We start from the raw sequence: 17,038 nt of genomic DNA, 5'->3' as shown, positions 1-17,038 counted from the left end.
TCCAATTTGTCCTACTCTCCTGCTCTTTCCCCATAATCCTGCAATTTTCCTCCTTCAAATATTTATCGAATTCCCTTTTGAAAGTTATTATTGAATGCACCTTTTCAGGCAGTGCATTCCAGATCATACCAACTTGCTGCGTTAAAAAATTCTTCTCATCTCGTCTGTGGTTCTTTTGCCTATTACCTTAAAATTGATAGAGATTGCCTGCTATGATTAGTCAACAACTCCATTATCATTGTATCATGTGACTACCAAGATAACAGAAGGTGATATAGATGGATTTTGGTCTTTTTCCATCCAGCAATCCCTATGTTCCTGACCTCAAATGGAACTCCCACATCTCCTCTATTGCTAAAGTTGTCTTCGAGAAGCTCACTTTACTCTCTTGTACAAAATACTGCTTTTCTTCACAACAAATCTTAATTTTCTGTAAAGCCAAATTGATCCAAGATTTAAATATTGCATGTGCATCTAGGACTCCTCTGGAAACTTCCTCACACTGTTGGACAGGACACACAAAAAAAATAATGTTGGCCATTTGATAGGTGATCACTTCGAGCTTTCAACCCCTCTCTCTCTCCACAGCAACCTTTGATACTACTATAGTCAGTGCCGTATTTTGTTCCTTCCAGATTGCAAATCCCCAAGACTCATTAAACACTTTCCTACTCCCAAGTTTGGCATTACCAAATCACTACTTTTTGATTTACTTTGTTCTCTCTTTTATCTCTTTCGACTTAGTGTGTGTCCTGGCATTATGCTTTCTCAATTTAATAAAAAAAAGCTCTAGCCTGTACACAGCCAAGTGATCCAACAATTCAAATAGATTGACACAAACATGTCTGAAATAGAAATGACATCAAAGGATAAGGAAAGATCTTTAATCTTTAGTGTGGTCACGAATGCAAGTGTTGAGTCAGATTTTCATCTTTTATTTTGTGATTAATTAGGATATTATTAGGATATTAATAATTATTTAATTATTGATAATACTTAGGCCTCAGCCATTAGTTCAGAAACATACAGCTTTGTCCAGTGAACTATGACATACAGTTCTAAGACCCCTTTTGAATTTAGTTGTACAATTACTTTAATACACAATATACAGTTGCACTGTACTAAAACTCTACATTTTCATGATTTTGTAATATTCTTATCATGAAGGTAATAGAAATATATGAATGAAATTTTGATCAGTTAGCCTATTATAGAAAGGCAAGTTTCTTTAGGGTATACTATTGTAGAAACCTTAACATTACTTGGCAACTTGAGCACCTTTACTTTCCCACTTCCACCAAAATACACAGAGAAGTGGATTGTGTCAACATTTCACATTAAAGCAGTTTCAAAACCCCAAGCACGAACTTGGATGTCATACATTTGACAATTCCACACAAACAGCAGGAGATTCACAGCCACCTCAGATGTAGGTCTATGGTAAGCATGCAGGACGAAACACAAGATTAAAAACAGATCTAACAATGGACTATACCTTTTCTTGGAGAGAAAGATGGTGACTGTTCTTGATAAAAAACATCTTTACCATCATCAAAATATTCAGCCCGGCAAAAGCGGTTCATACTTGTGTTCATGTTACAATACTCGCTCTTGAACTCGTTTCCAGGGTAACTGGAAGGCTGATTCACGATCCAGGTCTGGTCCATGCAAATATTGCTGTTGTGAGGAGCCTGAACATTATAACTGCTATAAACCTGCTTGTCCTCTCTATACATGCAATAATCTGGTGGCTGCATGTAGCAACAATCACTGCCGACTGTTACTTGTGCCTCACACATTTCTTGCATGCAGTAGTTCATTTTACTTTACTTAGGTTTCTGCATTTTGCAAGGGGACTTCCAAAATAAACTTAGAGGATCAATGATCTCATGAAAAATATTACCATAGAACAATCTGCATCAATTTAAAAAGTATAAATGTTACACATTTCACGTGCATAAGTGATTGCATACCACTCTCAGTGCCAAAATCCGATTAATATACAGGTGCTCTCAACACGCCCCCTCCAATCATTAAACAAATGAACAGGCAGATTGATGACAGGCAAAGGCCTTGATCTGTGACGGGCTCCAATTCTTGTGGCAGACAGACAGACAGGTAGACTACCACCAGACACCAAGCTCAAATTGAAATAAGGCTGTCTGATGTACTTTGTTAGACACAATCTTTTCTTAAAACAGCTCCAATGCCCATAATCAAACTATCAAAATAAAACATCTATGAATAAATATGAATGTAAAAGTTTGCTGTACATTTTGTAATAAAACTAATGGGATAGTAAATACTTAAATCAATAATTAATTCTAGACAATGCAATAAGTATTTTCTTAAATTGACTAATTTGTGTTTATGACTATGCAACCATCATTTTAATCCATTATTATTCGCAATATTGATTATGTTTTAGAGTGCTAAGCTGTACTGCAAGTGAGCAAAGAAACTGAGGGTGCCAGAGATCTCACATTTTGCTCTGCCAAACTCATGTTCAATCCACTGACTAAAAACAATTAATTTATTTTTAATTTAAAAAATACTGTAAATAGATTTGTCCAGTCAGTAACCAAATTATAAAAATTAATGAAAAGGTACAGGCAAGTTGTAAAAATTCATTATTCGCTGTATTGATTATTTTAAAGTACAGGTGCAGATTATTTTAGAGTACAGCCTTTTGGCAAGTTAGCTCAACAATGGTGATTAGACTAAGCAGTTCCCAGCAGGCCTTTAGCAGATAAATATCTGTCTATTTTATAAAACCAAAAACAATTAAAAGATTTCTGATTTAACATAAATACAGATTTATTTACAGTTTTATATTTAATCCATTTTTAAGATTGTCGGGTCTATGTGACCCTCAAATGGAGGAGTACAGTTCAGTAAAGGGAACGTTTTAATCTATTTCCTTAATGTCTGACTTTGTATTACATTCAGATACATACTTGGGAAATATACACAAATTCTATTTGGATAGCAGGAACTGACCTTTGGCCTTATCAAGAATTTAGAAGGTTTAGGAACTATAATTGTGCTGAAACACATTACAGATAAACATTACAAAAAGTGAAAAGCTCATTGTTAGGTTATATTGAAATATATACAATTCTTGTAAAGATTTAATGCAAAACATTATTTTTAAAGATAATCACTACATAAAGAGACAAGCTATAAGACTTTAAAGCGATCAAATCTGACATCTGTTGGTTCTGGGGCACTCTGAGGTAAAGAGTGGCTAAATCTGTAGGAATCAGGCGATTATACCAGTTTAACTTTTTTCTGAGGTGACACCCTACAAAATACTTTAATCTTAACATGTCTGACAGAAGTCTTTCTATCAAGTGATGTTCAGTTGAACATTGTCTGCCAGTTAATTTCTAAAGAAACAAAGTCTAGCAGTTTTTTAAAAATAAGTAGTTTGTTTCTATAAATGCCAGCGAGGATGTTGCTTCTGTTAGGCTATAGTTAGAATATGGACAATGTTAAGAACTTGCAAGTTGTGAATTTAAAAGCAATATACATAATACGTCCTTACTATACAGTATAAATGCACACGAGGCCCATGCTTGAGAGAAGGTCAGTCTGTGACCTGTCCTTTATTCCATAGCACTCAAGTGCAGGAAGTGGGTGGAGCTTCCCTTTTTATATCTGAAGGTCTAGGTTAGGAGTGTCTCCCACAAGTTCACCACCTAGTGGTCAGTGTTCTCACAGTGTACAACTTAGGTCAGATTATACATGGGTTACAATGCTGGTTGAATACATGACATCACCTCCCCCTCCAAAGTCTTATTGGGATCACAGGTTGAGTCTCTCTGGTGGTTTACGCTCTCTTGTAGAGCACCTGAGTTGGGGCTCCGGTTGTTGGACGTTGGCTTGAGTGTCTGCTGTTTGCGGTGCCTCAGGCCTGTCCGGACTGCCCACAGTGACTGGGTTCTCCTCCCTTTGGTTCTGGTGTTCAGTCACCTGTGGTGGAGTGAACTCTACATCGTGTTCTTCCTCTGCTTCTTCTATGGGGTTGCTGAACCTCCTTTTTGTTTGATCCACATGTTTGCGGCAGATTTGTCCATTGGTAAGTTTAACTACCAGAATCCTATTTCCCTCTTTGGCAACCACAGTGCCTGCGAGCCATTTGGGCCCTGCAGCGTAGTTGAGGACAAAAACAGGGTAATTTACATCAGTACACCGCGCCCTCGCATTCCTGTCATGGTAGTCATATTGTGACTGGCGCCTGCTCTCGACAATTTCTTTCATGGTGGGGTGTATAAGGGATAACCAGGTTTTGAGCGTCCTTTTCATTAGCAGCTCTGCGGGTGGAACCCCTGTGAGCGAGTGTGGTCGGGATCTGTAGGCCAACAGGAGGCGTGATAAGCGTCTTTGTAGGGAACCCCCTTGGATTTTGAGCATCCCCTGTTTGATTATCTGCACTGCTCGTTCTGCCTGGCCGTTTGAGGCCGGCTTGAACAGTGTCGTTCTAACATGGTTAATTCCATTGCCTGCCATGAAGTCCTGGAATTCAGTGCTTGTGAAGCATGGGCCATTGTCGCTGACCAAGATGTCCGGTAGACCGTGGGTGGCGAACATTGCCCGTAGACTTTCTACCGTGACAGAGGATGTGCTTGAATTTAAAATGTCACACTCGATCCATTTGGAGTAGGCGTCTACTAAGACCAAAAACATTTTTCCCATGAAAGGACCTGCGTAGTCCACATGGATGCGTGACCAAGGCTTGACGGGCCAGGGGCTAAGGGGGGCTTCCCTGGTCGCATTGCCCAGCTGGGCACACGTGTTGCACCTGCAAACACAAAGTTCCAGATCTGCGTCTATCCCTGGCCACCAAACGTGTGATTTGGCAATTGCCTTCATCGTGACAATGCCCGGGTGCTCATTGTGGAGTTCTCTGATGAACACCTCTCTGCCCATCTGGGGCATGACTACGCAGTTTCCCCACAGTAGGCAATCGGCCTGAATCGAGAGTTCATCCTTGCGCCTGTGAAATGGTTTAAGTTTCTCAGGGCATACCCTGTACGTGGCTGCCCAGTCCCCATTCAGGACACATTTCTTGACTAGAGACAATAGTTGGTCTCTATTTGTCCAGACTTTAATCTGACAGGCTGTCACGGATGAGCCTTCGCTTCTGAAAGCTTCAACAGACATGACCATCTCAGCAGCATGCTCGGTAGCCCCCTCAGTGGTGGCTAGTGGGAGCCTGCTGAGTGCATCGGCGCAGTTTTCAGTGCCCGGTCTGTGCCGAATTGTGTAGTCATAGGCGGCTAACGTGAGTGCCCACCTCTGTATGCGGGCCGATGCGTTTGCATTTATGGCCTTGTTGTCGGCCAAAAGGGACGTTAGGGGTTTGTGATCTGTCTCCAGCTCAAATTTCCTGCCAAACAGGTACTGGTGCATTTTTTTTACTGCATATACACATGCTAGCACCTCCTTTTCTACCATCCCGTAGCCCCTTTCTGCCTGGGACAGACTTCTGGAGGCATAAGCTACCGGCTGTAACTGACCCTTGGCATTGACATGCTGCAACACACACCCGACACCATAGGACGATGCATCGCACATTAACACAAGTTTCTTACATGGGTCATATAGCGTTAACAGATTGTTGGAACGTAACAAATTGCGTGCTCTATTAAAAGCCCTTTCCTGGCTGTCCCCCCAGACCCATTTGCGACCTTTGCGTAGGAGCACGTGTAGCGGCACTAGCAGCATGCTCAATTTGGGAAGAAAGTTACCAAAATAGTTCAGGAGCCCCAGGAATGAACGCAGCTCCATTGTGTTACGGGGTCTGGGTGCTCTCTGGATCGCTTCCGTCTTGGACGCAGTAGGGCTGATACCGTCTACTGCTCCCCTCATTCCCAGGAATTCTACCTCTGGAGCTAGGAAGACGCACATCGCCTTTTTCAGTCGCAGCCCTACCCGGTCCAGTCCGCGTAGCACCTCCTCCAGGTTGTGGAGGTGTTCTTCAGTATCGTAACCCGTAATGAGGATGTCGTCCTGAAAAACTACCGTCTCTGGAATTGACTTGAGGAGGCTTTCCATATTTCGTTGGAAGATCGCGGCGGCCGTGCGAATCCCGAACGGACATCTGTTGTACTCAAACAACCCCTTGTGTGTCGTGATGGTGGTCAGCTTCTTCGACTCACTCGCCAGCTCCTGGGTCATGTAAGCTGAGGTCAGGTCCAATTTTGAAAAAGGTTTGCCACCGGATAGCGTCGCAAAGAGGTCCTCCGTTCTCGGTAGCGGGTACTGGTCTTGGAGTGACACCCGATTGATGGTGGCCTTGTAATCGCCACATATTCTGACCGACCCATCCGCTTTGAGCACCGGCACAATCGGGCTCGCCCAGTCACTGAATTTGACTGGCGAGATGATGCCCTCCCTCAGCAGATGGTCCAATTCGCCTTCTATCTTTTCCCGCATCACGTACGGCACCGCTCTGGCCTTGTGGTGTACTGGCCTGGTGTCCGGGTTTATGTGAATCACTACCTTGGCCCCCATGAAAGTGCCAATGCCGGGTTGAAATAATGAGTCAAATTTGTCCAGAATCTGTGAGCATGATACTCGCTCCACAGAGGAAATTGCATTGACATCGCCCCATTTCCAGTTCATGACAGCAAGTCAACTCCCCAGTAGTGCGGGACCATCCCCCGGGACAACCCAGAGTGGCAACGTGTTCTCCGAATCTTTGTGGGTTACGACTACCATGGCGCTGCCTAGCACCGGAATGATCTCCTTTGTGTATGTCCGTAGCTGTGCGTCAATCGGCGACAATTTTGGCCTCCTGGCCTTGGATGCCCACAACCTTTCGAACTGTTTGATACCCATCAGGGACTGGCTGGCCCGTGTCTAGCTCCATTGATACTGGGATGCCATTGAGGAGCACTTTCATCATTATCGGTGGCGTCCTGGTGTATGAACTGTATACGTGCTCCACATGAACTCGCTGAACTTCAGCTTCCAGCGATTTCCCCCAGCGTTCATTTCTGCAATTTCTGCAGGTATTTTGCTCATCCCTGCAAACTCTGGCTGAGTATGTGCCTCTACACCTCCAGCATGAGCTGCTGTTTGAAACAAAAGGTCCCTTGCCAGTCGATCGTCCCTGACTGCATCTGTTATTGACCCTGAGTGCGCCATTAACAGGCGTTGATGGCCCCATTACTGGCCGCATTGTCCCTTGCAATGGCGTGAATCGCTGTTCAGCTTGCCATTGTCTCTGTCGAACTCCCCCTCTGGGTTCGACTACATGTTGGGGCATGCCCGACTGCCCTTGTCTGCCTGGAGAACTGTGTGCTGCTTTAACAATGTTGAATCTCTGTCCCAACCATTCCTTAACACAGTACCTCTCGTCTGTTCTGCTCGTGGCCATGCTCGCGTGGTTTAAATCCCAGTTTCTTGTCGCCATTAATACGTCCTTACTATACAGTATAAATGCACATGAGGCCCATGCTTGAGAGACCAGTCTGTGACCTGTCCTTTATTTTATTGCACTCAAGAGCAGGAAGTGAGTGGAGATCCCCCTTTTATATCTGAAGGTCTAGGTTAGGAGTGTCTCCCACAAGTTCACCACCTAGTGGTCAGTGTTCTTGCAGTGTACAGCTTAGGTCAGATTATACATGGGTTACAATGCTGGTTGAATACATGACAATACATTTGGTACAAAAAACAAATTAAGGTGCAACATCAGTGCACTTGAGATTTCTGAATAATGTTACTGTTTTGTATAATTAAATAGGAGTCTAGATTTTAAAAACTGCTTTTGATACCACCAGTCCTACCAAATAAAAATTGTGCCAGCTCTAGCTTACACATATTTCTGTAAAATTTTAATATTTACAAATTATCTTTTTTCTCAACATTTTCACCTGTTGTGTACTTCTGTTGTCATAAACCCCAGTAAGGGTTTTGGGTGATGTAAACCACACAGTGCAGTTTCTGCAGTCACACTGGTCGTTTGTTCGGCTCCCCTTCTCAAATTTACCCCTTTCCAGTTTCCCAAATATGTTTGGATGATGCTTGTTGCGTTTCCAACTATGAAAGGTTTTAGATGCAGCAATAGCAGAAAAAGTTTTGGAATTACTTTCTAAGGAAGTGTACATGAATAGCATAAACAAAAACACATTAAGCTGTGGCATCCTTGACAGTGGGTACTGTCCACATACCATTCTACTGCTGCTGCCATTTGCTTGCATCGGAGTGTTGAAGTACAGCTTCTCCTGGTTATGATGAATATTTGGTACATTCAATAAAACCTCATTCTACTTTGGGGGAAAAAAATCATTGCTGGCCTTATGTTTTGCTTCAGCCCTGTCCATGTACATTTCTGCATCTTCTGGAGTCCCTCCACTACAATGAAGGTTCAGAACCGCGCTCTCGCTGAATTTATTGCCCAGCCTAAATGATCATTTGAGGATTTTGGGTTCAAAGGTGGCCATGCACAAATTTCAGAGACTCAGGACACAAAACAAAATGGACTCAGCCTCAATTGACTTTGTCCTTATCACATGCTGTCCTAAGACACACCCGGTTACTTCACTCTGACATCTTCTGGAATAATTTCTCTCCTGATACTTTAAATGTGGAGACTATGGGCCCAAGTTTCGAGCTGCGCCTAGAATGGCGCAGTCCCGACCTGGACGCCCATTTTTCGCGCCACAAAGTGCGCCTAAAAAAACACTTCCAGATTCTCCAGCTCCCTGCAGGTCGTTTGCAGCTCGGCGCAGCGCAGCACGAGCTGTAGGGGGCGGAGCTAGGTCCCTGCGCTGAAAACAGTGCCGGGACCTCTGCACATGCGCGCTACAGTGGGCGCGCATGTGCAGTAGTTACAGGCGCCCAAAACTGTGTGGGAGGGGCCGAAGCACGCAGCCCCTAGTCCTGGCCGAATGGCCTCACTGGGGCTGCGTGAATAAGGCTCCTCCCACGGCCAGCTCCTGCTTCCTCCCGACCCGACTCCCGCTTCTCACCCCCTGCCTCCGGACCGGACCCGACCCCGACACCCGCTTCCCCCCCCCGCCCCCGGACCCGACCCCCCGGATTGGACCCGACCTGACTCTCGCTTCCCCCCCACCCCCCCGCCTCCGGACCGGACCCGACACCGACCCGACTCCCGCTTCCCCCCCCCCCGACTGGACCCGACCTGACCTTCCTCCCCCCCCGACCTGACCTCCCTGTCCCCCCGACCCGAACCGAACCGACCTCCCTCCCACCACCCCCCCGACCTGCGCTCCCCCCGACCCGACCCAACGCCACCTACCTGTAAATCTGGTGCTGGGGACGGACCCTGTCCGAAGTCTTGGGCCCAGCCGGGCCCGGCCCGTTCAGCCTCCCTCCCCCATCTCCTTCCCCCCCCCCCCCCATCTCCTTTCCTCCCCCCCATCTCCTTTCCCCCCCTCCCTCCTCCCCCTTCTCCCCCATCCCTCCCCCTCTACCTCCCTCCTCCCCTCACTGTCCCCAGCACGCTGTTGGAGGGCTCCCGGTGCTGCAGTCAGTAAGTAGAAAATGTTTTATTTATTGATTTAAAAAAAAATTATTTCTTATTAATTTTTTTTGATTGATTTATTGGCTGATTTATTGATGTTTTTATCATTTATTATTGATGATGGCTCTTTATTTGTAAAACTGAAGTGTTTAATGTTTGTAAACTTCCCTTTAAACCCACCCATTCCCTACACCTGATTTGTAACCTACGCCTGATTTTCTAAAGTGTAGACAAGGTTTTTTCGAGCGTACAAAAATCTTCACTTACTCGATTCTAAGTTAGTTTGGAGTAAGTTTTCACTGACGAAACTTTGAAAACAGGCGTAAGTGGCCGGACACGCCCCCTTTTGAAAAAAAAATTCTGTTCCAAAGTGAAACTTTTCTAACTGACTAGAACTGGAACAAACTAAATGGCGAGAATTCCGATTTCTAAGATACTCCGTTCTACAGCAGTTGCTCCTAAAAATCAGGAGCAAATCATGTCGAAACTTGGGGCCAAAGATCCACCAATGTAATGATAAACTGGTTGAGAAACAGATGCATTATAATCTGTAAGGAAACACCTTTAAAGTGGTGACTAAAATAGAAATGACAGATATGACAATAAAAAGAAATAGCAAAAGAAATTTCTACATCCATTTTAAAATAACATATCCCGAAACAAAAGTTATTTAAAACTTTTGTATGAAACCAGTTGAGAGATTGATTTTAAAGAGCTCTCTTAAATGTTTTGGTAAATCATGACTATACTACACACATTGATTGAAAATCGAAAAAGTGTGATTTATTTGATCATTACATCAAAAAGATAAAAGTGTGTATAACAATTAGGGAAATAAGGATCTTACGAATTAAAAAAAAAAGTCAATTATTATTTTTAACCTTCCCTCCACCACACAAATGCAGAGTTAAAATTTACTTGTGGCTTGCTCTCTCTCCTTAAGTATTACTAGGTCTCCATAAAGTCCTCAAATGATCATTTACTGATAATGCAGATGGACAAATTAGACTTGAGCAAAAATAATTTCAGGGACTGAAAAGTAATTATTGGGCTAGAAATTTGTTTCAGCCCATTTTTGGGTGCAGAAAGGTTGGTGGGCTGGGACCATGTGTCAGAAGCCAGAGTTCCAATTGAAACTTAGCCTCAGGCTTCATCAGCATATTTCCGGCAAACTGTGGACGCCGATTGGATGTCGTGAGGCGGTCTGCAGTCTGAAATGGATGAATTTGGGCCAGCTGCCTTGCTGGTAGTGGTCTGTAGGTAAGTCCGGAGGTGGGGAGGGTGGGGTGGGTAGAGGCGAGAAAACAGGAATGGGGGCTTGCTTTGGCCACTTTTGGCATGCCAGAGTGCTGTGGAGCCACCCCCGCCACATGAAGATAATTTTAAAAGAAAATACTTTTTTGGCGGTGGCCTCTAGTGGTCCCTTTCAGGATCGCTGGTAAGGCCACTGGAACAAGCCCAGCGCATGCTGCCCTCAGACTGCCGCCAGGGAGCCCGAGTACAGCGTATAGCCTGACCCAATATGGTGTCAAACGTATTTCAGGTGCCCTTGGTGTGCTGGAGACAGTACCAGAAAATTGGTGCTTCCCTCCCCCGCCGCTGGTGTAGCACAATTCACTTTCTTCACTTATCAAGAAAACAGGAATAGCTGACAAGCTCAGCTAAAGGCTACTGACGTTGCAATCAGAGCAACTAAAAGATCATGGAGAAGAAGATGGTGAATAACTGTGGTAGCAATGGTCAAATCTATTTTCAGCTATATTACGAGTCAGAGGGCAATAAAGGACTAGACAGACAGCTAAAGGATTCTGCTGGAGAGACTCAGGTGACTCCCAGGACATGGCAGTGGTTTTAAATTCTCACTTTGGATGAATCTTCACTCAGCAGACTATGCTCAATTACCATTAATGCAATGTACAGTTGACAATAAAGTTGAAAACGTCAAAGTAGATGCAAATATGATCCTGGAAAGAATATGGGATTTCAAAACAGACCATGCTGTTTGTCCTGATGGCATTCACCCAAGGATGTTGAAAGAAATGGGAGCCATGCTCAGTGCGACCCTTGCTTATGAATTTCACAGCTCTCTCTGGAGTCAAGGATTGTTTTAATGGACTGGAGGGACGCTCATGTTGTCAGTGACCCTCGACATGGCTTCTGGAAAATAAGTTCTTGCTTCACCAACCTGGTTAGATTTTTTGAGAATATTACTAGGTTGGTAGATCAAAGTAGCCTGGTTGACATTGTAAGCTTGGATTTTCAAAAAGCTTTTGACAATGTACCATACAGTCGGCTACTTTATAAGATGAAGTTCTGTTGGATTGGAGGGCAGATTCTGGGATGGATAGGGAATTGGGTGCAATTCTCATAGGCAGAGGATGTTAATAATGGTAGTGGTCCTGCGTACAGATTGGTTGCCGGTAGAGTCCCCAGTGATCAATGTTAAGATTGTTGCTCTTCACAATTCATATTAATGATCTGGATGAAGGCGCTTGTCTACAAGTGCGCAAGGCCAATGTTGCAAAAGATTTTTGCCAGTGTTAGAATCTTGGATGAGAAAAAATAACGACAGTCAGACCTAGATCCAAATGGGATAATGGGCCCACATCTGGCACATGATATTTAATGTAGATAAACGTAGTGTTGATACGTGGGTATGGTGAATGTCAAGAATGTGCATACCATACAGGGTTCTGAACTACAGTTTGTTGAATTGGAAAGAGACCCAAATGTTATCGTGCACGGGTTTCTAAAGGTTCGCAACCAGTGCTATGAAGCTATAGCAAAAGCAAATAAAGTACCAGGTTGTATTGTTAGGGTGATCTAGTATAAAACAAAAAACACCATAGCATCCTTGTACAAGATGTTGTTTAGGCCTCATCTAGAATATTATGTCCAATTTTGGTCCCCCACATCACAGGTGATATAGAGGCCCTTTGAAAGGTTCAGAGGAGGGTTACTAGATTGCCTTAAACTTAGAGAGATGTTTTTCTTTTATGAAATATAGACTTTGGGAAGAGTTTATTGAGGCATTTAAAATAATGAAGGGACTGGTCTGTGCCATGTGAATAGACTATTTGAATGAGATAGGTTAGGGAGAACCAGGGGTCATATGTATAAGTTATGTAAGTTACCTAAATCCACTGCATCCAATCTCCTCAGTTCATCGTACCCCACTACAATCCATAGATCTGAACCCGCCCTATCCCTCCAGTGATGTGCCCAAGCAGCCGGAGGTCAACCCATCCTCACTTCCTGCGAGCCCCTGTTGTCCCCATCACCTCTCTTACCTACTTTGCTTCCCTCCTCACAGCCTCCATCGCTTCCCCCTCCCAACACCGTATCCACTGCTTCCATTAATGTATACAGTCTTCTCCACGCTCTCATTTCCTGCTATTGCTCCCAGGCCCCTAATTATCCTTATTCCCCATATCATTGTTGTTATGTATGGAGAAAGAGTCAGACAGAAGACTGTGAGCTCAAAGTAAAGTGTGACCGTAGTCTTTTATTGCAGGTCTCCAGAGTGCCTCTCCAACCTGTGAGGCTTCCTTAAATACCTGTGCTCCCAAGAGATTATGGGATCCCTTGGGACTCTGAGGGATGGGCCCTCTGGTGGCTGTACAGAGTAAATACAAGTTTACATATATAACAACACCCCCCTGCAAAGTCAAGAGTGTAACTATTTACAATGCGAGTCGACCTGGGGCCCTTCTTCATCGTCTCGATGTGAAAGCTGGTATTGTTGAATCATTTGTTGGGCCCTCGCTGGGCTGCTGCGCAGCTGGCCTTGCTGGGATGCCTGGTGGGTTGGGTCCTGCTGGGCTGCTGTGGATGATGGGTTCTGTTTCGTGATCAACCGTGGTGCCAGTTGCCACTGGTGTGTATGTTGAGGGATCAAAAAAGGTAGGGTCCAAGGTGGGTTGCTCAGGATAGTCCGTAAATCTGAGTTTGATTTGGTCCAAGTGTTTCCGGTGAATGAGCTCATTTCAAAGTTTGACCCGAAACACCCTGCTCCCCTCTTTGGCCACGAAGTGCCAGGAAGCCATTTGGGACCTTGTCCATAATTCAATACAAATACAGGATCATTGATTTCAATCTCGCGTGACACATTTGCGCTATCACATTTGCGGTATGCACTTTGTTGAAGCCGCCTGCTCTCTACCTGTTCATGTAGATCAGGATGAACTAATGAGAGCCTTGTCTTAAGTGCTCTTTTCATGAGCTGTTCAGCAGGTCGATCCCAGTGAGCGAGTGGGGTCTCGTGCGGTAGCTAAGCAGGACTCGGGTTAGGCGAGTCTGCAGTGAGCCTTCCGTTACCCTCTTCAAGCCTTGCTTGATGGTTTGCACTGCTCTCTCTGCCTGACCATTGGACACTGGCTTAAACGGGGCAGATGTGACATGTTTGATCCCATTACAGGTCATGAATTCTTTGAACTCAGCACTGGTAAAACATGGCCCATTGTCGCTCACCAGGACATCGGGTAAGCCGTGAGTGGCAAACATGGCCCGCAGGCTTTCAGTTGTGGCAGCAGACGTGCTAGCCGACATTATCTCACATTCAATCCACTTGGAATACGCGTCTACAACCACAAGGAACATCTTACCCAAGAACGGGTCTGCATAGTCGACGTGTACCCTAGACCACGGTTTGGATGGCCAAGACCATAAACTTAGCGGCGCCTCCCTGGGTACATTGCTTAACTGCGAGCATGTATTACATCTGTGAACGCAGAACTCTAAGTCCGCATCGATGCCGGGCCACCACACGTGGGATCTGGCTATCGCTTTCATCATTACGATGCCTCAGTGAGTACTGCGGAGGTCATTGATGAAGGTGTCTCTGCCCTTCTTGAGGACCACTACACGATTGCCCCACAGAAGGCAGTCTGCTTGTATAGACATTTCATCTTTGAGCCGCTGGAACTGCTTTATCTCTTCCTGCATTTCTACTGGAACACTGGACCAGCTCTCGTGAAGCACACAGCGTTTGAGTAGAGATATTAAGGGGTCCTGGCTTGTCCAGGTTTTGATCTGCCGGGCAGTGATGGGTGATTGCTCACTCTCAAATGCTTCCATAACCATGGCTAGATCTGCGGGCTGCGCCATTTCCACCCCCATGGTGGGCAATGGCAACCTACTGAGAGCATCGGAGCAGTTTTCTGTGCCTGGCCTGTGGTGGATGGCATAGTTGTATGCGGACAACGTGAGCGCCCATCTCTGGATGCGGGCCGATGCATTGGTATTTATCCCTTTACTCTTGGAAAACAGGGATATGAGTGGCTTATGGTCAGTTTCCAATTCGAATTTTAGCCCAAACAGGTATTGATGCATTTTCTTTACCCCATAGACACACGCTATCGCTCTTTCTCAATCATGCTGTAGGCTCTCTCAGTCTTAGACAGACTCCTGGATGCAGAAGCAACTGGTTGCAATTTCCCGAAATCATTAGCTTGTTGCATTACACACCTGACGCCATATGCCGACGCATCACATGCTAGTACCAAACACTTACATGGATCATACAACACAAGCAATTTGTTTGAGCATAACTATTTTCTCGCTTTTACAAAGGCATTTTATTGGCTCTTGCCCCAAACCCATTCGCCCCCTTTTCGTAGTAAGACATGCAGTGGTTCTAGCAGTGTGCTGAGACCCGGTAAGAAGTTACCAAAGTAGTTCATGAGTCCCAGAAACGACAGCAGCTCCGTCACGTTCTGTGGCCTCGGTGCGTTCTCGATCGCCTCCGTCTTCGCATTGGTGGACCCGTTGTAATCCTCCTGCCCAAGAACTCCACTTCAGGCGCCAGGAAAACGCACTTCGAGCGTTTTAACCTGAGCCCCACGTGGTTGAGTCGACTAAGAACCTCCTCTAGGTGCTGCAGATACTCGATTGTGTTCCGACCTGTGACCAAAATGTCATACTGGAAGACCACGGTGTGGGACCGACTTCAGTAAGCTTTCCATGTTTCTCTGGAATATCGCCGCCGCTGATCGGATTCCAAATGGGCCTCTGTTATAAACAAAAGGACCTTTGTGCGTGTTGATGCAGGTGAGAGCCTTCGATGATTCCTCCAGTTCCTGTGTCATGTAGGCTGAAGTCAGATCCAGCTTCGTGAACGTCTTTCCTCCCGCCAGCATTGCAAAGAGGTCGTCGGCCTTTGGTAGTGGGTATTGGTCCTGCAGGGAGAAACGATTGATAGTTACTTTGAAATCGCACAGATTCTGACGGTGCCGTCTCCCTTGAGGACTGGGACAATAGGACTCGCCCACTCGTTGAACTCGATTGGTGAAATGATGCCCTCTCTTTGCAGCCGGTCTAGCTCGATCTCTACCCTTTCTCTCATCACGTACAGTACTGCTCTCGCCTTGTGATGGATGGGTCGCGCCCCCGGAATTAAGTGGATCTGCACTTTTGCTCCTTGGAATTTCCCGATGTCTGGTTTGAACAGCGAAGGAAATTTGTTTAAGACCTGAGCACACGAAGTGTCGTCAGTGTCGGACGTCGTCGCAGTTCCAGCGTATCTTTCCCAGCCAGCTCCTGCTGAGCAGCGTGGGACCATCGCCCGCTATCACCCAGAGTGGTAGCTTGTGCATCGCTCCATTGTAGTAGACCTTTACGGTAGCACTGCCGATTACAGGAATCAGTTCGTTTGTGTATGTTCTTAGTTTCGTGTGAACTGGAGTTAAGACTGGCCTTGAGGCCTTGTTGCACCACAATCTTTCGAAAGTCTTTTTGCCCATGATGGACTGACTCGCGCCCATGTCCAGCTCCAATGACACCGGGAGTCCATTTAATTCAACATTCAGCATTATCGAGGGACAATTCGTGGTGAATGTGTGCAGCCCATGTACCTCTGCCTCCTCGATCTGAGACTCTGGTTCGTCGTGATCCTCCATAGATCTGTCCTCCTCTGCAACATGGTGGTTTGCAGGTTTAACAGGATTTGCAGCTCACCTGCAGACTCGTTGGAGGTGTCCCATTGTTCCACAGCCCTTGCAAACGTATCCTTTGAATCGGCATGAATGGAAACGATGATCACCCCCGCAGCACCAACAAGGTGTTAATGGCCTTGCATTCATCACCCTTGATGGTGGACTCTGAGACATCTGCGGACGTGCAGCTGCAGGTATGTGTGACCTGCCCTGCACGTTACAATTCGAAAACAACATCACTTTGTTCACAGTACTTGTAGCAGCTGAGAGATTTGCTTCGTATTGTCACTGGTGGCAATGAACGCCTGGGCTATCGCTATGGTCTTACTCAAGGTTAGGGTCTCTACAGTCAAAAGTTTGCGAAGTATGGTTTCGTGGCCAATGCCAAGCACGAAAAAGTCTCCGAGCATGTGCTCCAAATGTCCTTCAAATTCGCAGTGTCCTGCAAGACGTCTTAGCTCGGCGACATAACTCGCTGCTTCTTGGCCTTCAGACCTTTTGTAGGTGTAGAACCGGTACCTCGCCATCAGAATGCTTTCCTTCGGGTTCAAATGCTTTCGGACCAGTGTGCACAACTCATCGTACGATTTCGCCATGGGTTTCACTGGAG

At 45.6% G+C, this 17,038-nt stretch overlaps 1 protein-coding gene across 2 annotated transcripts in view; it reads right to left on the bottom strand.

Moving 5' to 3' along the window:
- The window catches only part of thrb (thyroid hormone receptor beta), a 325,662-nt gene that overhangs the window by 47,091 nt on the left and 261,533 nt on the right, over window positions 1-17,038 (bottom strand). The window contains exon 1 of one of the 2 annotated variants that reach the window (XM_070880887.1): window positions 1,496-1,820. The exons of the other annotated variant lie outside the window; for it this stretch is intronic. Coding sequence (XP_070736988.1) covers window positions 1,496-1,820 — 325 coding nt within the window. Of the gene's footprint in view, window positions 1-1,495; window positions 1,821-17,038 lie in introns of those variants that run through there. 2 annotated transcript variants of the gene reach the window in all.

Source organism: Pristiophorus japonicus, chromosome 5 (assembly GCF_044704955.1).
Source record: "Pristiophorus japonicus isolate sPriJap1 chromosome 5, sPriJap1.hap1, whole genome shotgun sequence".
NCBI lineage: Eukaryota > Metazoa > Chordata > Chondrichthyes > Pristiophoridae > Pristiophorus > Pristiophorus japonicus.
Note: the sequence above shows the minus strand (reverse complement) of the source record. Positions and strands in the feature narration are given on the sequence as shown.